The sequence below is a fragment of the Falco cherrug genome, chromosome 8, assembly GCF_023634085.1.
Source record: "Falco cherrug isolate bFalChe1 chromosome 8, bFalChe1.pri, whole genome shotgun sequence".
NCBI classification, from domain to species: Eukaryota; Metazoa; Chordata; class Aves; order Falconiformes; family Falconidae; genus Falco; species Falco cherrug.
Genome location: NC_073704.1, coordinates 37,566,590 through 37,591,226, shown reverse-complemented (window position 1 = coordinate 37,591,226; position 24,637 = coordinate 37,566,590). Strand labels below are relative to the sequence as shown.

General features: G+C 37.0%; 1 protein-coding gene across 1 annotated transcript in view; it reads left to right on the top strand.

Moving 5' to 3' along the window:
• LRP1B (LDL receptor related protein 1B) overlaps positions 1 to 20,260 on the top strand; it is a 470,805-nt gene extending 450,545 nt beyond the window's left edge. Inside the window, exons 85-89 of the mRNA XM_027815297.2 lie at positions 9,285 to 9,361; positions 12,089 to 12,179; positions 14,598 to 14,742; positions 15,749 to 15,847; positions 18,419 to 20,260. Of these exons, the coding sequence (XP_027671098.2) occupies positions 9,285 to 9,361; positions 12,089 to 12,179; positions 14,598 to 14,742; positions 15,749 to 15,847; positions 18,419 to 18,559 (553 nt within the window). The 3' untranslated portion in view covers positions 18,560 to 20,260. The remainder of the gene's footprint in view (positions 1 to 9,284; positions 9,362 to 12,088; positions 12,180 to 14,597; positions 14,743 to 15,748; positions 15,848 to 18,418) is intronic.
• Positions 20,261 to 24,637: the final 4,377 nt, after the last annotated feature.

Below are 24,637 nucleotides of genomic sequence, written 5' to 3'. Positions count from 1 at the left end.
TATAATAATTGTGTGGAGTGATTTTTATATGAAATATTATTGCCTGTTTTCATGATCTTTTGATTTGGTTTAACTGTGTTTACTGTCAAAATGAAGAAAAAAAAAAAGTATTACACCCAAGGATTTAAAATCATGTTTGAATCTCTTACTTACTCTTTGCATTGATGACATGAATTTTAACGTCTCGGGACTTTGAGGCCAGATGCCAACAGTGGCAGGAATTCATACCAGCCAAAAAAAAAAAAAGGTGTCGCAGGACCTACAGACCCAGCAATCTTTTGTTTTGACTTTTATCTGCATAATGGAAAGAAGCGGGGAGATGGATTGCTAGCGTAGGAACTATGCTGAAAAGCTGTGCTGCCAAACACTGCTTCCAGATAGATGAAGATGTCTTTTTTCTGAGACTGGCAAGTAGGAGATGTCAGGAAGGAGTGCAGTAATCCCGTGCTTCGCTGGAGTCACTGCATCAGGGAACAGGAGGCCCAAAAGATTTTCTACGTTCTGCTCTGTTGTGAGGGAGGATGGGTCACCCCTCCAGCCTCAGGCGTGCCCACGCGATGTATGACATCTGTCTGGGCTCTGAGAGACACTCACCGACGGGCTAACGCTTTTCTTAACCAAATTCTAAGTCACGGATGGGTGATTTTTAGAAGAAACAAGAAATGGCCGGGATTATTGTCGTTCAGCAGGAACTCTTCTCTCTCTTTCTCTCTCGCAACCAGATCAGTTGAGAATGCAAACTTTATACATAATCAAGCCCTTATCATCATTCAGTAGAGACAACAGAGGATAAGATTCATTTCTTTTAAAGAGCAATCCTAAAGCTGTCATTATACAGAGGATCTATAAGCCTCTAAGAACATACTCTCCTGTTACCAACATGTGCTGTTCAGTTACATTTTATCTTCCTATCTTAATCCTTTTTTTAAAACCTGAATGCACTAAATATTAGGTCATCATTGGAAACAGACGTTCTGCTCTTTACCTAACCAGTTTAGGAATGAATTAAGGCCTGTCTGTGGCTGTAAGCCACCAAAAAAGGAAGGTTTTCTGAAGTTGGTCTCCAGTTTCAGTGAATGCTCTATCAGGTTTAAAAGGACACAGAACAGACTGTGATTTCGTTTTCGATATGAGGTCCTGTGCAATCTAGATTATTAATTCTTAGCATTATTTTTAAGGGGATAAAGAACATTTGTCCCCCCTACCCTATTATTGTCTGTCTTGCTAAATAACAAAGGTTGCAAGAGAATTTAATATCAGAATGTTAAAATTTGAGGTACTGACCTTTTCTGGAAAATGTACTGCTCGGGGTGCCTTTCACCTTACATACAGTTACTGGCTCTTTTAGTGTTCACATAATAAATTTTTTAAGGATGTCTTTAGTACTGCTCGCTGCAGGGTTGGGGAGTGTGTGATGTTTGTTACACTGGCAGCCTATGAGATGTCTGAATTGCTCCAGTAACTTCACACGCCCATTGAAAGCAGAATGAACAGGAGATCAGACTCAGATGGGAAATAAATGCTTTTTCTGTTTATTTCACAAACTGTCAGTTCCATCTGTTCTGTCAGTCTGTCTTGTGTTTTAGTAATTACCTTTATTTGCCCCTCTGTTTCCTTCTCACTAATTATCTCCCTGCACATACATTCATGCGAGAGAAGCAGGGTTTAGGGGGAGATTATACCTTGTGTGATACCAGTGAAGGGAGTTTAAAAACACTGAAACTGTCAAGTACAGCCAGTGATGATCTTGTGTTACATAGGCAGTGTTGTGTCAGTGTATTTAGTACAGAGGATTACCCACTCTCACCCTTGCTTCTTTTACACCTTCACCATAACATTAGGAAGCTATAATTCCAAGCTTTTTATTTGTATTACTAATATGATTTGCATCTGCACATAGATGTGGTCTATTCTTATCATTATTAGTATAATTATTGCTATTATTAGTATCTGCAAATAAAAGTGATCAAATCATAATGCCCTCACACTGGGCATAATATAAATATAATGGAGGATAGTTTCTGTTACAAGTTTATAACCAAAACCAGTAGAAGATATAAATCCTATTGATCCTAATCTAAAGCTAACTAAATTTAAAGAGAGCTTTAAAATGCTGTAATGAGCTTTTGAGCAATGCTGCATGACAGTGGCTGAGGACTTTAAGGTGAAACAAGTAAGACCATATTATGCTGGCTAATTAAGAGGATAGTACTTTATTCCTTCTTAGGTTACTTTCTGCACGAGGTGTGGGCAGGTCTGTGTGTCTACAGTGTAGAGCCTCTGTTTCTTAGGTGTCATCAGAAACGGAGAAATTCAGAGGGCAATGCACAGCATTAAATTAGTTGCCTGTGACTAGATATGTTGATTGTTCAGAGGGCTTCACATTCTGGCTGTTGTGTTTCTACATCAGAACGAACATCACCTTTTCTATAATGAAGAATAAGTCATCCTGGGTAGTTTAATTGCTTGCAGTAAGCAGACGCATGACTTCGAGAGCAAATTAGCTAGAGAAATCAGTGGTCTTTCAGATTAATTAAAAGGCATACACTGTACAGGAACTTGAAAGAAGGTATGAGTTGGTAACAGAGGAAACTGAAAAGTGTATGGTGGAGAAATAATAAACTAATTCATTTTTAAACTGAGAATTTTTGTGAAGTAATAGGTTAAATGCAATAGTGAACAAAGGGGGAGAGAACAAGTTGTGGAATGGTTTAAAAATCCTAACAAGAAGCTTGAACTCGAAAGTGGAGATGTAGATAAATTAGAAAAAATAATTCCTGCAAGAGTGAAATAAACAAGAGGGATGCTCTTGCTGGCTTTATTTCCAGTAGGTTGGAGAGAGACACTGTGTGTGTGCCTGTGTGTGGGTACAGGCACACGTGTGCATGTGTTTGTGCCGTGGAAATCGGAGAGGAAAGAGTGAAATCCTCTTGATGGAGCAGCTTCCTTCCAGCTTATACTCCTGTGATGGCTGCGCCTTCTTCCTGACGTTCCTTTTGTAAAAATCTTCAGATAGATAGGAACAGTTATTATATAAGTACATGTACAAACGTTGTAAGTACATGCAAGTTCGTAAGTAGATGTACAGCTCCTAACTGTGGCAAACCTCTCTTCAAACAAAAGGTTAAGGTGTGTCCATAGTGTGGTTGTGGACAAGAAAGGGGCTGTACCGTGCAGTCCGCTGACTGTCAATGTCTAAGGTTTGAGTCGAAAAAGCTACTGCAGCGTAGAACAATTGCAGCGCCAAGGAGACTGCTGAAGAGCAGAGGCAATTGTCACTCTGACAGGTGGTGTAAGTCAGAGAACAGAACATTTTATCAAGTATCTTACAATAAATGTTTGCCATATGATTTCCTGGGGTGTATTTAATGAGCTCCCCAATTACAATTACAACAGGATTTTCACAGTATCATGCTAGTTCTTTGAGAGCTTTCTTTTTCAACTAAAGATAACTTTTATTATAAATGTGTTGAATTTGAACATCAGCAGCAGGTTATAACTTTGTTATGGAAGATCTTCCGTTCGGTTTGTATTGCAAACTAGTATTAGTTCAAGAATTAAATGCAAACAGGTGTTTGAAGAATGGTTGTCAAAGGAAGAAATGAGAAGACCTTGGAAAAGAGGAGTATGCATATTTTTCATTGAACATCTACTAGCTAGGCTGTAATGCAGAATTTCCTTTTTCCATGAGTTTATGATTTTTTGAATAAAGCTTGCATAGTAGCTGCTGCTGTACATCACTGCTTGCTTTGCCTCTGTGAGAAGGAGAGAACAACATGGTTTGTCATATGCCTATTGATCCAGTCATTTCTCATTTTTCTTTTACCATTTTGATCTCTTCCTTTTGCTTTGTTGCTCAGTGTAATTCCAGCTACAGTAGTAGTCATCTAGACATGCTTAAGTTTTATATATTTACTGTGTTAATATTTATATTTGTATAGCATATATAGTGTACACATTCCTAATAGCATGGTGTTTAATGACCCTCAATTATTCTTTTTCTTAATTTGGGATGATAGAGGCTGAGTTGCACCTGAAGGCTTGTTCCTTTGCAGTGAACACCATGCAGCAGGTGTGAATGAGGACATGTATAGTGTCATGCTCATATTAAAATTCATGTTTAAAGTAATATTTTGTTTTTATGTGTTGTTATTAAATTTGAGTTTCTTTGGGTTCCTTAAAAGTAATTTTCTGTTGTTTTGCCTGCTTTTGGATTATGCAGTTTTCTCATTCTTAATTTCTTGTGTTGCAAGGTAATCCGTATTTCATTTTCAAGTAGAGCCATAATGTTTCTATCCTTTGGCTTCTACAGTGAATTCCTTCACTTTGTTTTCCTTATGAAGATACCAAGTGGTGCTCGTTAGTCAAAAATGCTAAAATGTGGTCTGTTCATGTATAAAATAATTAGGGAAAAGTTCTTATTTGAAAATAATTAAACTCTACAATATAGGAGAAGGTACAAGATATGCTATTGATCAAAGTTGGGGTTGGATTTTTGCTCTTTCACTGTTATGAAAGTTCTTTTTATCTTTGAGATACATATCTGTCTGTGGGTATAATGCTATAATATCAGCTTCCTGTATGAAAAAAGCACGCTGCCAGAAGTGTTGCTGAATTTCTTACAAAGAATAGTTTAATTATTTGGTTTAATACAAGGATTTTGTCATCCTACAGATGCCAGGGGAGAGAGGGGATTATTTTGGTTTCCATCTTTCAATGCCACTTAATACGGATAGTAAATAACTCTAATCCCAATATTCTTTTCTCACATCTTAGAAATAGTCTTAACATTGTTATAAGATGTGTTCCAGTGAAATTTTAATGTAAGTGTTCTTAAAATAGTGAGGCTGGATACTTTCATTAGGACATTTTACTACACTTTATCATCTATGTTGTGACTTAAAAGAAAAGCAAAGTTAGAAAACTACTTTGTATAATGAAGAAATATCATTTATAGGTAAGGAACATTTTCAATTCCCCTTCCACCTTTATTTTGTAGTGACTCACAGATTCTGTAGTACACACAGAACAATCTTTCAATGCTGCTTTCTGTCATTTTTTTGACACAGACTGGTATATGGAATTTGTAAGCAGTTGTCTACAAAAGAGCTTTTAAGTGTGTATTATGCCTGCTATATTATATTTCTATAACAATGCCTGTGGCTAAAAAAAAAAATAAAAATAAAAAAAGAAAGAGAAACAAAACCAAAAAAAAATGCACATTGCCACCAAATTAGCCTTTTTATTAGTTTTTTTTCTTTTTGTTCAGACATTTCATAGTCAAATGGTTCCTTTTGGTCAAGTGCCCATATAATTAGATTTAGGGTGTTTCAGTGCACTGACCTGTAAGGGTTAGACAAAAATAGAGGAGAGAGACATTTTCTTTCATGAATAGGCCCTGTAACAACAGCACTGATCAGTCTCAACCTTAATTCTAAATATTCCTCATTACAAGTGGCACACCTTTGTAATTTCAGTTTAAAGATTTTAAAACATCTCTGTTTGTACTACTATTTCCTCAAAATAATAATTCCTACATCTTAGGCATTCTGTGTATCAGAACTTTTTTCTCAAGCACTCATCTCTTTCTAAATGTAGAAGTCAATTGTAACAGAGAGCACTGTAGCATGGTTTTATTAATGACCTTGGCAGCAGACCATGTACAACCTTTATTTATTACATTCACTCTCAGTTTTTATATTGGCATTGTCTGTGATATTGTTGCTCTTCGATCTGCTCACCAGTCCTGTTGGGAACGGAGGTTTGCACCTGGAGATGTTCACTGCAGCACCTTGCACCACTCGGCTGACTCTAGCCTGTGCTTCACTGTCGGGCTCCCCATCTGTTTCCATCTCTGTGTGTTTGTGTAGCTCAGATGAGGCGTTATCACTGTTGTTTCTTCACCATTCTTGGTAATATGAATGTCTTCCATGAAACCCCTGACTTTACATAGTTCTGTTTCGTTAATGCTTTGTAGTTTGCCCTTACTGCAAATGCCCTGTCTCTGACCATACAAGTATTGGCAGTGCTACAGAACAAAGGCTCCTGGTACCAAACGATTTGGCAAGGTACAAACACTGTGCATGAAATTGAGCTAGGAGTTGGTTCTTATTCTAGCTGCTGAGCAGTCTGAGTTTAAATGTCTGAAAATGTTATTGAAAACAATGTCTGTCTACAGTGTCTAAAAATAATTGAAAATGGTTAAGACCTGCTCATTTCCCATGTTTTGGCATGAACAGTTGTCCATGTCTGAACCCCATCGTTCTTCATGTGCCTGCTCATGGCTAATTTTCTGTCAAATCCCCTTGCAGACAGCATACCTTCCCCCTGGGCTTTATTTCTTTTTCTGTTGTATCTGCCCAAGTCTTCCTAGCTTGCTGGACCATCAAGGGGCAATCGTTTTGTCTCTGAGTATAGAGGGAAATGATGGCGATCCCGTCAGCTTCAGTCCCTTTGAAGCTGGAGACAGCAAGCGTTTGGAAAAAAATAAAATGAAGTGGTAACTCTTAATCATGTCTTTTATGAGACTTTTATCAAATGCCTCAGAAATGTTTCAGTATTGCTGCCACTTACAATTAAAATGCCTAAATAGGTAAAGAACTGCTAATACTCTTTAATTTGTTCTTGTTTACTACATAGATAGCTGTAGGTTTTCTTTCTTCACCATCTATTGTAGTGTCATATCTGCTGTAAGATTTTGAAGAGCATAATTGTACATCAGACACTATTTTCTAATAAGCTTATACTTGCATGCTTCATTGTGATTCTTATGCTAGTCTCAGTATCTATATTATAGTTTTAAAACTGTTTTAAGACAGATTTATGGTTATGATTCTCTTGTACAGCAGGAGTATTTGAAACCTTCAATATAAAGATTTAGGTACAAAGTTAAGATATGTCTTAACTCAAAGAAATCTTTCCATTTTGATAGTGTAGTATTAAATGAAAATTGCCTCTCATAACAAGCTTTAACCACATAAGCTGAATCCCCAACAGCAACGATGCAAAACTTCCAGTAAAGAAATCTAAGGACTTTATTTCATGGTTGTCACATGCCAGCAGTTTGAATCCCAGTGGAATATTCTAAGTAGAAAGATTTATGGTGTTTCTCTACAAGAATGGAGATACTTATTTTGCAGCTGTATGTTGAGTAGTGATCTTCTGAAAAAACAAGTTCCTTGAATAGTATCTTAGTAAGATAGGCTGTCAGTGTAATCTTTTCCATTTGATAGAATTGTTAAAAAGAGATCTGTAAAAAAAAAAAAAATGGAACAGATGCATCTTTTGAAAAATTAAATGTGCTAAAGAATGTGCTGAAGCGGTGGTAAGCAGGAGTGGAAATGTCAGCTGGGTTCAGTTATAAAATATGTCATTGTGAACCGTAATGTGTGAAATTAATTAGTAACTGGGGTGTTCCTTTTGCAGTGAGGAAATATAAGTATTTTCCATGTTTATTTAAGTAAACAAACATTTCAATAAACTTGAAGAACTTCTAAATTATAGTTCAATCAGCTATCAATTAACAAACATGTTTTTAAAGGCTATCTGTGCCTTACCTCTGTAGAGCTAAGCACCTTCATAACATATCCTACCAAAAATTAAATTACTTCCCTGAAAAAAGTTCAAACTTGGTATGAAACCCAGTAAAGAGAGTTATCTGAATGTTGGATTGTGCTGGAATAGGCTTAGGAGCAAAGAGAGAAACAAGCCATTCTTCTGCAGAGATCTGCAATGACAAAAGCCAGACAAAAGCATCATCAACAAAGCTGGCTAGAGCTCTCCTGTAAGAATTCCACAGTTTTTGTCTGGAATATTTTCTATCTTTCCAAACCTTTTTGCATTACAGAATGATGTCAGTCGTTAAGCATGTCCACCTCTAAACTCTGCGATTTGCTAAATCTTTAGAAAGGCATCAGATAACAGGATGTCTTAGAACTGCGTGCTTGGTAATGCTTATGCATTTTCCTAAAGGTAACCCACATTGAAATTCATAAATAATTCAAAAATATTTAGAAAAATATGTATTTCAGTGCACAACACACAACAGAGGCAGATGAAAAGTGACTGCTTCCTGCCGTCACAGATTTCCACAAGGAGAGCTTGAGCTTCTATAGTAAACTTAATCATGTTTACAGCAGGATGAATAAGCAATTGAATTTCATTCAGGTATTTGTTTCCATTTTTGATGCATTTGCTGAGCCTGCATAGCTGGACTCCTTGTGTTTGCTTGTATGGCTGGAGAGCATTCTGAATCCCAACTGAAGAAATATTTGCATAGTGATATTCATACAAGGAAATTATAGCAGAATAACTGTACGCATCCAGGCACCTGGCTCGTGAAGAGTGTATTTTGAACACAAACAGTATTCAGGGCCCTCTGAAGCCAGTAAATACTCTTGTCCCTTTAGGACAGCTCTTCATGCTTTAACTCTCACACCTCCTTGCACACACACATGTATCTATTTCTGCAAATACGTATCTAGTTTTATAGTTAAAAAAAATTAAAAGATAAAACCCTTAAATTCTACAATTTTCAGGGCAATGATTAAATCTGAAAGCAAAGAAAAAAGGGGACTTCAGTTAATTTGTGAATATTATTCAGGTCCTAATTGTTCAAGTAAATTAACAACCAGGTCTGTAAGAACGGTTCTGCAGTAAACTGCATTACCCAGAGCACTGGGAAATGGCAGAACGGTGGAAGCAGCCAGCCGGGATGGATACTGCAGGATACTGGATGCATGTTGTAGTTTATGTTCAGTCAGATACACTTTGTGCAGTACTGACGGGGCTGTTCGAGCGTCTAGATCAAAGCTGACCCTAAAATAATATGGTGCAAATAAAGTGCCTTAGCAAATAAGTCCTGCTGGACTAAGCTGGCTATGCGTGCGTGGATCCAGCTCCTATGCGTGGATCCAGCTCAAGCATTCCTTCATTAGTGCATTGTAGGCGGTAGTTGGTTTAATAGGATGTTAATATACTGCTGATTATGCCTGTTGTTTTATTATTCAAGAATTTTAGAAAAGGACTCTGGAATGAAGATTGCAGTGATAGTAACAGGAATTGAAGAAGCAAATCTGTAGTTTTAAACTAAAAACATACTTTAAATGTTTTAAGTGCCATGGTAGAATACTGCTGACTCCTTCCATGAAGCTTATTGTTTCTTTTGTAGAATCACTGTTTGTCATTTGTGTAGCTCTTGAGAAGATGCTGGTGGTCTCTTTAATAGGTTACTGTGTTAATAGCTGACATCTATTAACTTTACCGTCTTAATTGGATACTTTTAGATGTTCAGCCAACTGGTCAGGCACACAGTGTGAGAGGCCAGCTCCCAAAAGCAGCAAGTCTGACAATATCAGTACAAGTAAGTATTTCAAATAACTTCTCTCACTTGTCAAATTTGGCTCAGTTTTGAGAAATTTTTACCTGGGGATATTTTAGAATGTGAGTTTGTGTCATGAAGCGTGCTGGTTGCCTGTATTTAAAAGAAAACCCAAACCACAAATATAGATATCTCAGCATTTTGATTGACATTCGATGTCTCGTGAGGCGGTTTGGATGGGAGCCATATGTGCTCACTGCTTGAAGGGCTAGCCTGCCCTTTTCTTAAACAAAGCCTATCAAGTGGCTAGTGCTTGGTGATACTGCTGTGCAGAGAACTAGTATGAGACCTTCTGACCATTTAAGTCCTACTGAAAGCATAAAAAATGGAGTTGTAAGTAGTCCATCACTCTTGCATTGGCTGTCTGTAGAGGTTTGAATTTTACCTGCTGTGAAAACCATCCTGAAAGTAAGAATAGTTTCTCTCATACTTTTTTAAAAAACATCTGTAAGCATAAAAGGATGGTGTTGCTAAACTATTAGCAGTTAAACCGGACAAGGTTCCCTGCAGTGCATGGAGTATGCTGATGGTACCCTGCTGTACGTCTCTTGGTCACATTTAACCCAACTGAAGCAGGCAAATGAATTGCCCACCGTTCGGATCAGCTTGATGCTTAGATGAATTTTTTCTAGTGATCCAGACAAGTGAAATAACATTTACAAGCTGGAAATGGGTGAAAAATCAGCCAGAACCTAGATCAGTATTTCATGTTTTCATAGGACAAGGGGATTGGTTTTAAGCTGAAAGGAAGTAGATTGAGATTAGATATCAGGAAGAACCTCTCCCCGTGAGGGCGGCGAGGCGGTGGGCCAGGCTGCCCAGAGCAGCTGTGGGTGCCCCATCCCTGGCAGTGCTCCAGGCCAGGCTGGATGGGGCTGGGAGCAGCCTGGGCTGGGGGGGTCCCTGCCCGGGGCAGGGGTGGGAACTGGGTGGGCTTTAAGGTCCCTTCCAAACCAGACCCTTCTCTGGTTCTATGATTTAAACAACAGGTGCATCTGAAAACCACCAACCCAGATGAAGACTCAGTTGTACTAGGCGCTATAAAAAACAAGCAGTAATCCTCCTGAAAGCTCTTGAAGTAAGGGACTGATAGTTTAGTTCTCCTAGGAAGACTAGTCACAGTGAATCTGTAAACTATATTTCTGTGCAGAGCAGAGAAAGCTGTTGGGCTTTCATTCTTGTGGTTTTTTTTTCTTTTTTTTCCCCCCATTCATTTCAATTTTAATGTCAAGCCTATGGCAGGGGCTAGGAGCTAGATGACCTTTAGGATTCCTTCCAACCCAGACCATTCTCTGCATCTGTGTTGAGGGGATACCTGCTAAAATTTGGGAAATGGATATTCATCTTGTGCATGCTTCTAGACCCCAGGCTGCACCAGGGTCACCAGACGGGAATTAATGCCTGTTGGGCTGTTTTTCAGGTTTGGATTAGGTTTGGGGTTTTTTTGTTTGTTTGTTTTTAATATTTACCTGCCAAGGCAAAATGAACTTTTTTTTTTTTTTTTCCTAAATTGAACTTCATCCAGTTAATTGTCAAACGTTATCTTCAAATAGTGTACTTGTTTACATCCTGAATCTTCATAAACCGTAATGAACTCAGGATGACTCAAGTCTTTATTCAGTTGTACTTCATTTCAGGCCTCTGACAACCTGACTTGGCTTTCAGTAAGACTTCAGGCAGAATTCATGGCATCTTTTTCAGTTCTGCATTTTGACTGTGTTTAATGTAGAGCAGAGATTGCCAACAGCTTATTCTTTTAATAGAACAAGAATTGTAACCAATGAAACAACCAGCAATATTTTTGTTTTCCACCAGTTAAGGGCTGTGATAATAAAGTAAATGCATGTCATTCCACATTTGCATTATATTGGAGTCCTGCGCTTTATAAGGGCCAGCGTTTTATAACATAAAATTATTTGTTGCATGTATTTCTTTATTGTCAGATACTTACATTAAAGCTGAGAAATTCTTAGAAGGGTACAATTGCTGACCTTCTTTTTACAGGTAGTCTCATTTCAGTGAACCTATCTGCCAAAATAATGTTAAGCTTGTTTTCTTTTTCCCTGTTCCCTCCTCTCCTTTAACATCACTGTCTGATCTGTGCACTGCTTTTCTGCTACATTAAGCATTATTGTAGTTTCCTTGATTGCCTATATCAACATAAGAAAATTACTGGTTCTTGAGTACAATGCAGTAAAATACAGGAATGCACCAACCAGCTAGAAATTAATATTGCTTTCCACTTTTAATTTTCCCTCAAATAAAAGTAATACATACACGGAAGTGCTAATAATGGAATTCTTCAATCAGGGCCATGCCTACTGAATATTTTAAAGTAATAGTTGCATGACTCAGACTACTGAAGATGATGGTGGCAGTTAAACGCAGTGGCCATGCCACTGCAGTCCAGATTGTTCAGCAATTCCACACACCTACGTACAGTATTGCTGCAAGTGCGGGCAGGGTGTCAGTCCAAAGCATAGCTGTATCCAGAAAGCGGAAACTCCTGGCTTGTTGATAAAAGCACTTGTGTATACACCATTATGTGTAAAGATATTTTATTGTATTGATCAACATTAAAATGTCAGATCAGTGAAGGTTATCACATGAAATTGCATTTGTTGCTGAGGGAATTTCTGTTTTACAGCTGTGAAGTAATTACTAGACGTAGCTGTGAGTATTCAGTGATTTTTCCTTTCCCTGTTTTAGGAAGCATTGCAATCATTGTTCCGCTTGTGTTACTGGTGACTTTGATCACTACTCTGGTAATTGGACTGTTTCTTTGCAAAAGGAAACGAAGGTAAGTAATTTTATATTGATGTATGAAGCAAAAAGATGAATCTTTAAATTATGTGTATCTTTTTGATATAAAATAATCCACTTTATATATGTTGAGCAGATATTAAAAAAAAAAGCCCCGAACACAACAAACAACCCAAAATTTGTTTCTGGATGTGCTGAGTTATGTTTTGGTTCTTGCTGGAGCAATCGTGTCTGTTGTTTATACTCACATTTCACATCCACTAGATCAGAAAATTTAGTTCTTTACTTACCCCATTTGCTCAATACTGCCAAGTGTGTCAATAATTCTGTCCAGAGACTTGGTGAACTTAATAAAGAGAATTAATGTGTTTCACTGGAACCATGTAATTAATATTGCTCATGTCTAGAAGTACTTTCAGATGGAGCCTGTGCAGAATTTCTAGTTTCTACTTACAATTCACTTCAATTTACTTACTTTGATTAGTTCATTTTGATTTTATAGAAGTTATAGTGACAGTGGAAACAATGTTCAGCATACCTACTGTAGAGTCCCAAGACTTGTCATCGTTGTATTTTAGTACCTTGCATAGGAAGCCAAAGTCCAGCACTGAACAGTGAGTCTTTTGTTCTCTGGAGTGGAGGTACCTTAAGGCTGATAATGAACTTGGGGAGTGAGGTGGACATTTTGACTGTGACTGTTTCTTCGAAGTCCATGCTGGGTGGCAGGGGAAGCGTTTCTACTGTGTGCAGGCACCTGAGAGAGCTGCAAACTGTCTTCTGTTCAGAGAAACGAGAAACTGATGTTAGTGGTGGTACAGATTTAAGAAGGAAAGATTCCTAATAATAAGAAGGTGGCCAACTAAGGAAGACCTGGGGTGGGGGTCAGACAGTGAACCATTCGCTTCAGGCCTGTAGCTGGCCTGCTGCCTGGCCTTGAGCAGCTGTCGACCTTTCTGCTGGGGCTTTGTTACCCCACCTCTGAAAGCAAGACAAATGTCATCTTTTGTAAAGTTCTTCTGAAATCTGTGATGAATCTTCTCTTTCTGCAAATGTGACCATTTATGAGACTGTTTCAGTCCTCCAGACTAAAAGAATCTTTGAAGTTACTATCATCTAACATCATACATAGCATCTCCCCTGCAAACTCTGGTGCTAACTAGTAAGCATTAATGTTTAAATCCTTTTCGAAAAGCCAGTGAAATACATTCCCTGACCATATTGTTAGCAATGCTGGCCCTGCCAGGCTGCATGGATGTCATTACATACTGCTGTACCTAAACCACAAATTTTGTGATGGACAGATCCTGAAAACCAGTTGCTGGTCTGTAAATTTTTTTAAGTTACTGAGAATAACATGTTAAATAATAAATCTTCAGTAGAAAAATAAAACTAACCTCAATGAAGAACTTTTTTTCCCCTTAAAATTATATTTGAAATTGTATTTTGGGGGGGGGGTACCTCTTCAAAGATGACTGTCAAGTGCTAAACTTGATGTAGATGTTGAACACTTGTACGCTACAGATAAGTGCTTATTTTAGGAAATATTTTGTCTATGTCATTTCTGAAAAATGCAGATCCTTTAATGCATTGGATTTCAGACACTGACTGCATCATTCTCAACCAAACAAGAGAACTCGACTGTTACCATCCCAACTGTGAGCTCCCTATTATTCCCTTGTAATTCTAGAGAAAGTATTGCATTGGGAAAAATTACCCTCTTGAGCTTATTTCAATTGCTCAGACTAAAACCACCTCCTTAGCTAGAAGAAATGAATTCAGCAACTAAAACAATTCAACTCAATCACTTATCTTTACTGATATCTAATTCAAGGTTAAAAATAAGACTCTGTCTTTTATTAAAGTTTGTAAAAATTGAAGTTGAACTTCAACTTTCCAATAACCACTGGCAGGGAATACAAACTGGAACTACGAGAAGTTCATACATTTTTAATGCGTCATAATGAAACCATTTGCTTGTCCTCAGATTGCAACTGACTTTGGGCAACTGATTTCAGATGGAAGTGAAATGAATGAGCAAGGGAACATGACTCATATTCGCTCCATTACTGCAGGGAATCTGCAATGAATTTGCAAGGCTTTCCTTCGGAAGTGAGGGAAATCTGGAAATAAAAGGAGGAAGTCAAGGTTATAGACAACGAGTTAGCACTTTGTATGAATTCATACCACTCCAGCTAAACTGAGAAAAACAATAAAAAGCTACTTCCAGCTTATGTAAGATCTACACATACACTCAAATTGCTACTTTGTTTGAAAAATTGAAAGATTTTCTGATTGTCTCTGCAGGAAACACTTTTTCATCCTTTTGGTCTTAATGATTAAAGAGAAATAAAACAAAATTTTTACTGTTTTAGGATGAAGCATCCAAGAAATTACCTGAAAAGTCTCTAGCTGCTGCTTTTTTTTTTTTTTTTTTGTCTGTGCTTATGCATTGTAGGACAAAAACTATCAGAAGACAACCCATTATAAATGGAGGAATCAACGTAGAAATTGGCAATCCATCATACAACATGTATGAGGTGGGCCATGATCACAGTGAAGGTGGTCTTTTAGCCTCAGATTTTACTGTAAATGCAGAAAAGGTAATTTTTATCTTCTTCTACTTATTTTATGTCTTACAAATGTTTTGGCTTTAAATGTAATTAATAGAAACATAAACCAATGACATTTAGCTTTAGTTAATGAATATAAGGTCAAGTTAGATTTAATTAGAATGTCATGTATATATTAACAGCTGTCTTGCAGTCTGATGCTTGCTGATTGACATTTTTTCCTAGTGCCTGCATTTTACCAAAATATAATTGCAACCAAACTATGAAAAGAGGGGGTGTTTGTTACAGACACATCTGCCCCATATTGCCAAGTTGCAACCTATCTTTTTTAGTCTAGTCTCAAATCCTGAATGGAAATATATTATGGTACAGCCTACCCTCTGAAGCGTGAAAGTGTAGACACATACCTATGAGACTAACTTATTTCATATATGAAAACTTCCAAAGGCATAAAGTCCTGGCTGGATAGATTAAATGTTTACACAAAGCTAGTAAGTATTATCATTTTCTTGTAAAAGATGCTGTCACTTCTGCAGCACCACTCTTCGGTGATTGAACTCCCCGAGCGATGTGACATGGGATGAACGGGGTAATGCTGCGATATCTTTCCTAGAGCTCCGTAATCAGACATACACCAAAGGGCAGCCATCATTCTGTGGCATTTCTGACAAAGCAATAACCGGATTACTGATAGCTCTAGGAATGTCATCGCTGAATCACATAGACAGTGTGCTGAATGCAAGAGGTAAGCTGAAAATGGAGTTACTCGCTGGAGGAAGAGTAACTGAGCCAGTGCTTACGGTGGAGGCTGGCTCTAATCCCGAATGAAAAAAGATTTTAAAATGCTGGATTTTATTCTCTTGTCGAATGCAAGAATTTTTCATGATGAAGAATACCTGTAAGTAGACTTTTTTTTTTAATTGTAATCACTCTAAAATAATGTTTTTAATCAGTGCACTGTTTATTTAACAGTGTTGATAAGTACACATGCAAAATGCTCTATTAGCACAGAAACTAAAATTTTCTGTTTATACAGGCCAGATACATAGGGGGAGGGCCCACTGCATTCAAGCTTCCCCACACAGCTCCATCAATCTACCTAAACTCTGACTTGAAAGGACCACTATCAACAGGGGTGAGAAATGATAATTCAAATCCATTTCATTCCACCACAGCCCCTTTCTAAAGAAATGTTGTCTTTTTTTTTTTAATAGAGGCATTTTCTGTTTGTTTTTTAATTTTGGTTTTCTTCTTGTAATGGAAAGAAGGTTGACAGTAAATAATACATTTTCTACTTGAGATAAAGGGTCCCTCTCTGCATACAAAATTTCATCTGTACCCATCATTGTAATGTGATCTAAAAACACAAATGTGTCTTTGCAAGGAATAAAAAAGCAGTAAGCAATGTGATCATAGGATAACATAACGTAACATAAGTTTAGCACAGCATTCACAGCCATGTATCTTGATATATTTGCAATTTATAGGTAAATACAGGCATTTATCAAAGTGTATCAAACCGAAAGAAGTTCCAAAATAAAAGAAAACAAGTCCTTTTATTTTAGAGGAATGTAATACATACTAAAATAAACAATTTCCTTTAATATTTGAAATACATTTCTTAATTTTTCAGCTTTCAATTTTTATTATAAATTAGCCACTTCTAAAACATTGGTTTTTGACTACAATTTAGCATGATATTTACAACCATTGAAATTTAAAATATTAGAAAGGGACATCAATATGATATTCATTTTCATGTGCCTCAGTATATATATTCATCTTTTGTGCCATTTGCATTCTTGCATGATTGTAATATGTTGTATTTGGAAGTTTAACAATTTGTACAGGGTATGATATTTCTGATGGAGCACAAAACCATGGATGATGAAAGCTAGAATATATGCCCATCTCTAACATTAACTCTTTCTGTTATTCAAGTCACTCCAGTTACTTTCTATACCTCACTGTACTGCATTATGGTATCAGTATCCACTCCAAAGAGGTATCATGACACAGAGCTGTATACTTCTAATATATATATAAAAGTTCTGTATACTTTTAATAATCTATAAGGTACTATATAAATTCCAAGTGTCTCAGTTCTGTTGTGGGTATCATCTGTAATAATGATTGCCAATGAAATAAAAAGGCCTGTCAATTGAAATAAAACTAAATCTCTGTTTTCCTAAATTACTGATTATAACCATCATGACAAATGTTAAGATCTCTAACGCAATGGGGACAGACAGGTATAACTGAGTTTGCTCTCATAAATTACTACAGCAGTTGATTACATATTTATGTTCCATCACTATGGAAGAGTATCTTCTTTGTTATGATTCTTTTTTAAAATAAATGTGGCTCACCTTTTTCTGCCTCGATTCCAGGAAGACTGAGACACCAGGCAATCACTTTGTCATCTGTAATAGGTGGATCAGGCAGCTCCTGACTAGCTGCACGAGTGGCAGCCGTGTCTGAATAAGGAGTGTCTGAATCCTGGGCTCAGAAATGGTCTTGGTCAACAGGGAAAGGAGGAACTAAGGTTCTAGGCATCTTTTCTTCCTTGTTACCCAGGGTGTACTCAGGATATTTGCAAGTCAAGAAAACCTACCCACTGCTGTTTGGGTAATTTAACTTTTTGCCACTTCATATGTACACCAACCAAATTTATTTACCTACTCTATAGTTTAGTGGTGTTCCAGTCAGTATTTGGGTAAGCAAAGCTGGGCTGTTTCATTAGGTATAAGGAAGAGGAAGATTTGCACCACAAAGTACCCTGTCCAGTTATTGTAGGTAAAAAGCTGAACATCTAGTGGCGCAGCAAAGGTCTTTTAAGAGGCAAAAAAGGCACCAAGTATGAAGGAATTAGTGGAGACATTTACACGGTAAACCTTGGATAGTGCTTTCCCCTTAGCACAATTGATAGGAGAGTAAGTTTTCATCCATGTTATGTATCCTTCTGTGCTGTCAGACTCGGGAGATTTCTTATATACTGCAGTGCTTTGCAAAATTAAAAATGGACTTGTCCTATACTGAACCACCACTCATTTCAATAGATTTTTTTGTTACAGTCCAAACTACCAAAACTGTTGAGAAAATACTTCTCAATCTGTATCTACTATGATATATGAACAGTTATGCTGGTTTATTATTAAAGTTTAATTTACATTACGAAAGTATTGAATTTTTGGTCAAATCATGTTGTATATTTGGGCCACAGAATTCGAAAACTTGGTCAGCTATTGATGGGATGCTGATGTCTTAGAACAGGTAATACATCTGGAAACTGTTGGTTGCAGTTTTCTACTGTTAAACTTGTCACATGGTCTCACAGTGCACCTTCTCTATAAACTCCTTCATATCTCTTCTGAAATCTTCCAGTGTAATAAGGTGGACAAGTCAACCTCAGAGACATTTTTCAAGGTTTTTGTTTTAATTTGTGTCATTGTTTTTATTGTTTTACTATCATCAGATGCTGCATGTCATGTCATTGGTTATTTTAATAGCATGTCTCATCATGAATTTAGTTGTTAACTAAATAATTAACTCATTATCAGGTTTGCAGAAGTCCAGGTATCTATTAAATATGTCCAGTTATATTTTATGTGTACTTGTTCTTGCTTTAACAAAACCATTTCCATTTCCATAAACATTTATTTTGGTTTAATCCGACTGATCTAATGTGTGATTAATTTCTCCACAGCCAACAAATTACGCCAATCCAGTATACGCAAAGTTATACATAGATGGACAAAACTGTCGAAACTCCTTAGCAAGTGTTGATGAAAGAAGAGAACTCCTTCCAAAGAAAATAGATATTGGGATAAGGGAGACTGTGGCATAATCTGCTGTTACCTTTTATACTCTGTATAAATGTATAAAATATAAGGATTACTTTTCTATGTACCAACAGTATTATAATTGTTTTGGCATCAGCATTACCTCTGTTTTTTGTTTGATTGATTGTTTTCTGGGTTTTTCTTTTGCTGATGACTTTTGACTGACCATTTGTAAGGTATTTTTATGAAAAAGAAACTGCACTACGGTACAATTTACAACAATGCTGCTGAAATAACACACCTTTAAATTTGTTAAAATTGCAAACAACATATTAGTTTGTAGTGTGAAAATGAGCAATCTATTTTCTATGAACTTTTTTTGGTTCTACTTAATCGATGAAGATGGTATCTGCACTTTTTCATTATGTAGTCTGGAAGCTGTAGTACAGTGTGTAATTTTGTTTATTTTAAATGGTGAAAGAATGATTGAATGGTCTACTCTCTTCTTTGTGCCCATTAGAATTTCTCTTCAGATCCTGATAAAGCTAGATAACTTCTCACAAACAAACAAACTTGCTTTTAAATTAGCTTTAGGTTGCCAAGAAGTAAATGGGACTATAGAAATGAAACATCTAATGGTCTGCATGAACACAATGATTATGTTTCAGAAATTCAGTGACTGTACATGATATACTAAACATATATACCATGTAAACAAGCTTTGTATTTATTAAAACCTTATAGAACATAGTAACGATATATCTTGGAAGCTGAAACCTTACTTGCTGTGGGATGAAGCATATGAACTCCAACAGTCCTGTAGGACAGTAGCCACCCTAGAGCACAAGAGGGCATTGCCTACACATGCATTATATGTTTATTCATTTAATCACATGCATTACTTATGGATTAGTAAGTCCCCAACACATACCAAGCAGTAGGAAAAAAACCCAAACCCCAAACCTTAAGCACACACGGATGATCACAGCATTCAATTCTGACAATCACAAAGAAGTCGTACCTCTTTAGAGATATTAAAGAATACAAAACACAGCAGTTTCTTTAAATGAAGATAAACTACGATATTGCGGAGGTAAAACGTAACTAGGTTGCCTAGTAGTGAAACCTTACCTAAGCCCAAGTTTCAATAGTCTGGATTAAATACAAAAACACAGTTATCGAAAGTGAAAAGCATCAGTATCAGTTTCCAGCACTTGCTCTGACCTGGTCTGCTTTCTGTTGTTGCTAAGAGGGAAGATCTAACTTATCTTTTTTTAATTTTGATGGAAATAAAGAATACAATTTCTTTCAGGTTTGAACTGAATCGAAATATTTTATACATAACTTTAAAGGCACAAAAGACTTATTCACACATATACTGTGGAGGACTCTTCCTTCCTCTGCTAGACATGACTGACTTTTAGCTATCATAATATATTAACCTAACAGATTAAATATGTTTGTGGTTGCTCTTTATTCCCTTTGTACAAGCATTACAAAAATAACTGCTGTTTTATAAAAGATTTTTGTTGTACTATTGTGCATGCATACTACCTATTTCTAAACTTTGCCATATTGGGGCCTTTATAAAACTCTTGATTTATGTAATACTAGTGCAATTTTGCTTGAACAATGTTACGCATATCATAGACTTTTTCAGGTTCTTGTTTAAGTACATTTTTTTAAATTGAACAGTATTTTTCATTTTGGTTATAATAGTCATTTTGCCTATGTTTCTACAATGAAGTGTTAAATACTTTATAAAAGAATTGTTGACTGATTTATTTAAATGAAAAACTACATACTTAATTCAGTGTGTTGACTAATTTTTAAATTTAACTGATAAAATGAAAACTAAAGGAGAGCAAATTGAAGGGAAAGAATGTTTCTTTGTACAAGTGGCTAAATTCCTTTTCTTAATGACAATTTTTGCTTTTTATACAACTTCTATTTAAATGTTTTCGCAGCTCTGCACATGTTTGGGTAACTTAGGTGTATAGCTGTTTATTGTGTCAATAGAACTTTAAAACTATTTCATTTTCTTTAAAAATACTGTATTAAATAGTTTCATACCATACAGCTATGATTCCACAGGTTCTGCTTTTATTCCACTGACATCATCAGAGATGGATTTGGCCCTCAGTTTTTGCATAATTACAGTTGTTATGAGGCGTGAGTAGTTGGTCTTTTTGAGAGACGTTACTGTTTATTTTCTGGCAGAGAATGTTGTATCTTTAATAATTAGGTAGAACTAAATTCTAACTAGTGGGTGTACAAGTAACATGAGTTTGAAATCATTAACTCTTACACAGACCTGATGAAATTTATTTCTTGTGATGCCTGATGTTTCTTTTCAGTGAGACATTTTTATTTACTTTACACTGGCTTAAGTGTAAATGGCTTCTTTAAAAAAATTAAATGTATTTATTTTCATATTTTTTCCTATGAAATATTATTTTTATATTTTCTATGAAAAGTATATTTTCATAGAAGTACATAGAAAAGTCGATGTCAGTGGAGCTATTTCGGTATTGGATAGAATTTTGTCTTGAGTTTATTGGCAGAATTTTGATGGAGATATTGAGCTCCACCACCACCGTGCCTTCAGGATCTTTAAATTACACATAGGTGTAATAATCTCCAATAGATTTTTTGTTTGTTTGTTTTTTACTTTACCAAGGTTTTCCATAGGAACTGTTCCTCACAATCCTTTAACAGCCCCAGAATCCCCAGGCTCTGTAGCTGTGCCAAACACATAAGGAGCTGGAGAGTGAAAGATTGAGAACCTCATCAATAACCTATATGTGCATCCTCATAAGTTCAGTAAAATAATTTGGGGCAGGAAATAATATAAACTTTTACAAGGAACAGCAAAAATTTTTATTTTTTTCATTTCCACAGCCTTCTTGCTGTTATTAATGCCACAGATTCATGTATGTTTTAAGCTGACATAAGCTTAGAAGAAAAAAATTTGGATAAATGTGCTTGTATCACTGATGAAAACATCTGTCTCTTCAGGTTGTAGTTGCAAGGATTTTTGTGGTTGCTTTCCTGAAAATGCTAATGACATTTCATGTGAAATGATATTTCACTGAATTCATCAGGGTAAAATTTTTCTTCCACAGTACTAATAATTTTTCTTGGCAATGTGAAACAGTTTTTGGATTCCATAAATATCAGGTATTAAAATTATTCAGGGAAATGAAACTGCTGATAAATCTAACCCTGAAATACACTGTTCGTTTACTTTTTACTGTTAGACTAAGCAACGGTTCCAGGTTCCTGGGTGACCATGATACAGCTCTATGTCTCTTGTTGCTTTCATTACCCACATTTTCATTCAACAGAAAAAACCCATACATGTGAACTTGAAGGGTGGCATGGTGTGCTCCTTCACAAATTAGGTTTTTAAATTCTTTGGTGAATGGAGAAGGGTGATGAAGGGCTACACAAAACATATTTATTTATATATATATATATAATATGTAAAATGCCAAACTTCATCTAATTGTGTCTAATGGATCTTTTTCTTTCCACAGAGGTTTTGCTAGTATATTTATAAGTAACAACAGCGCAGTGGAGTCTCTGCCTTGTGGTAGATCTCTTGTCCAATGTGACAGTTTGCAAAAACAGTAGATCATGACAACAAAAGCTCAAAGCAACAAATTGAGATAGGTGATGCTCTTGAGCCTTTGATAAGTCATCCCATACAACTAAGATTGTCAACATGAATACAGTCCTGTTCATAAACACGCTAGGAAGCACATTTGAGAATATTTTTTTTCTGCGTTTGTTTTAATTGGTCTAACATTTCCAAGAAAACCATGGGATTTGATGTTTGCAAAAGGGAAAGCTATATAGTGGAATACCCTTAAAACTTCTACCTAAGTTTATTATCTGTCAGTGAGATTGTGAAGAAGGTCCTAATGTAACAGCAATTATTTTATTTTTATCAAGCTCTTAGTGACCAGAATCAGTGTGATCACGTATGTAATAAAATTTTGTGCAAACACATTTCAGAAAATTTGTTGCACATAGAAGTGCATAATGTATCAGAATGAAACAGTGTTTCTTCTCTTGTATCCCACTTTTTGGAGGGTGATGAGAAGATAAAGGAAAGAAATGTCAGTGATAATAAAAGGTCCTCAAGGTATTCAGTCTTAAAAATAAAGACATTTTTCATGTGAAACAAGCAGACCAACAGTGAATCTTGTCTGTCTAGCCCTGAGCATCTCTGCAAATATATTGAGGCATTTGGATTTTTTCAAGTCTTAGATGGGCAGAAGTATGGCTGATGGTGGGAATGATAATTTATCATCCTACTTCTCTAATTTATTGAGCTTACCATCTCCACATGAGTGAAATACAGATCTGATGAAAATAAAGGTTTCTAATTTAGTGCCTGTATTGTAAGATGACAAAAAGGAGGAAAGAAGCATAAAGCATCTTTTTGCTTCTCTATGCCAGCTGCACATCACTTAGCACGTGTTGTGACTCCCATGACCTCTGACAGTGGTCTTCAAAGTAGTGCTTGAATAGAGGGAACTGTCTGCTGGCCTCAAGAGGGTGCTGAATGAGTTTTTCCTGGAAAGAAGATAATGATACTACTGCCTCCACTACTGCTACTAAACCTAATAGTGATCCTTTTTTGTCAAAAAAAAAAAAAAAAAAACAAAAACACAAGATATGTGCATGTACAAAATATGTATAGTATCAGAACTGATATGTAGTTACTCCAGTAAAACCTCATTTTCACAGGTGAGTAGAAAGGAAGGCCTGAAACTGCCATGGAAACTCAACGGATATATTAATTTAGGATTACCATTAAGCTCTTTTAAAGTGAGTGTTCAATCGGGGGGGGGGGGGGGGGGGGGGAGAGATTATATAAGTTGGTCAGTGATTTTTTTTTTTTTTTTCTGAATCTTAAATAAACAATTTTGAATGTTACAAGAGCTGGCATCTGGCATCTCAAAAGTTCCAGAAAAGCTGTGCAGCGAAACAGATTCTCACTTGGGTTTAATGTCGGTAACGCACAAACAGCAATTTTGTGTCACATAAGTAGGTGTTTGATGATTCATTAGTGATAAATAGAGTAAGATAAGCACATGTAGATTCACAACAGCACTTGCTGAAGAGATGATGTGCTCAACAGGTCGGTGTTCAGCCACATGAATAGCTGAAGAGGTGGGGAGGGGGTTGCACCTGAGCATTGGGGGAAGGGGATTCCACCTGCATCGACATGGCAGGGTGTGCTGATGCATGAATCTGGTGACCTCATGTGTGAGCTGCTCCCTGGGCTGTGTAACAGCCCAGAACCTCAGTTGGACCCTGAGCATCAACCATTTTGCTCTGTCCAAAGAGCAGTAGGTGATGTTAAGGTACACCGTTTCAATTCCATCGATGACTGTAAAGTCTGGGCATTACCCACGTGGCTAATAGGGTATCCCAGCCTAAGGGTGGTGGCATCCTCGTGTATTGGGCAGGAATGAACCTTTGAAGGGCACACCATTGCTGGGTGGGAGAGCAGCCACATCTGATGGGAAAGTGGTAGCAGGAAGCATGTCAGGTGCCAGCCCTCATGTCCTACTGGTGGACATTGTCATGCACTGCCTTTTGCGGTGTTTAGAAAGCGTAACCAAGTGTCTGTACCTCTGGCTGAGAGGCTCTGGGTGCGCTGTCAGCCCAGAGATGCTTCCCCTGTGTAACTGACTGTGTCTGGGCTTGTGTGTCAGGCCCGAGTGAAACGTGTCTCCTCCCATGACAGAGCAGCCACTTGGAGCTCCGTTGGCGCTTGTAACATGTCTTACTCCAACCAGGAGGCTGCTCTTCCCATTTGTTTAGGTCAGAGGCCAGCACCTTCCCCTGAGAAACTGATGCCGGTATGGATAAACTTTCGGGGGGTTCTCTGGGGTGCGTTGGCAATGTGTAACCCACAGCCCATCCTGCTGTGTTTCACTGCCAAGAAATGGGGTACGGAGAAAATTGTGACTTTATTTGGGAGTAAAAGAGAAGGAGGTTTACACCCCTTTCCCTTTCATGAAATCTAAAAAAAATACAGTGAAAGCTTAGACGTGGCCTTATGGATACTGTGCCGCAGTGCTGGCGTAGAGACGTGCTTCCAGCGTGCGGGTACCTATAGGCAA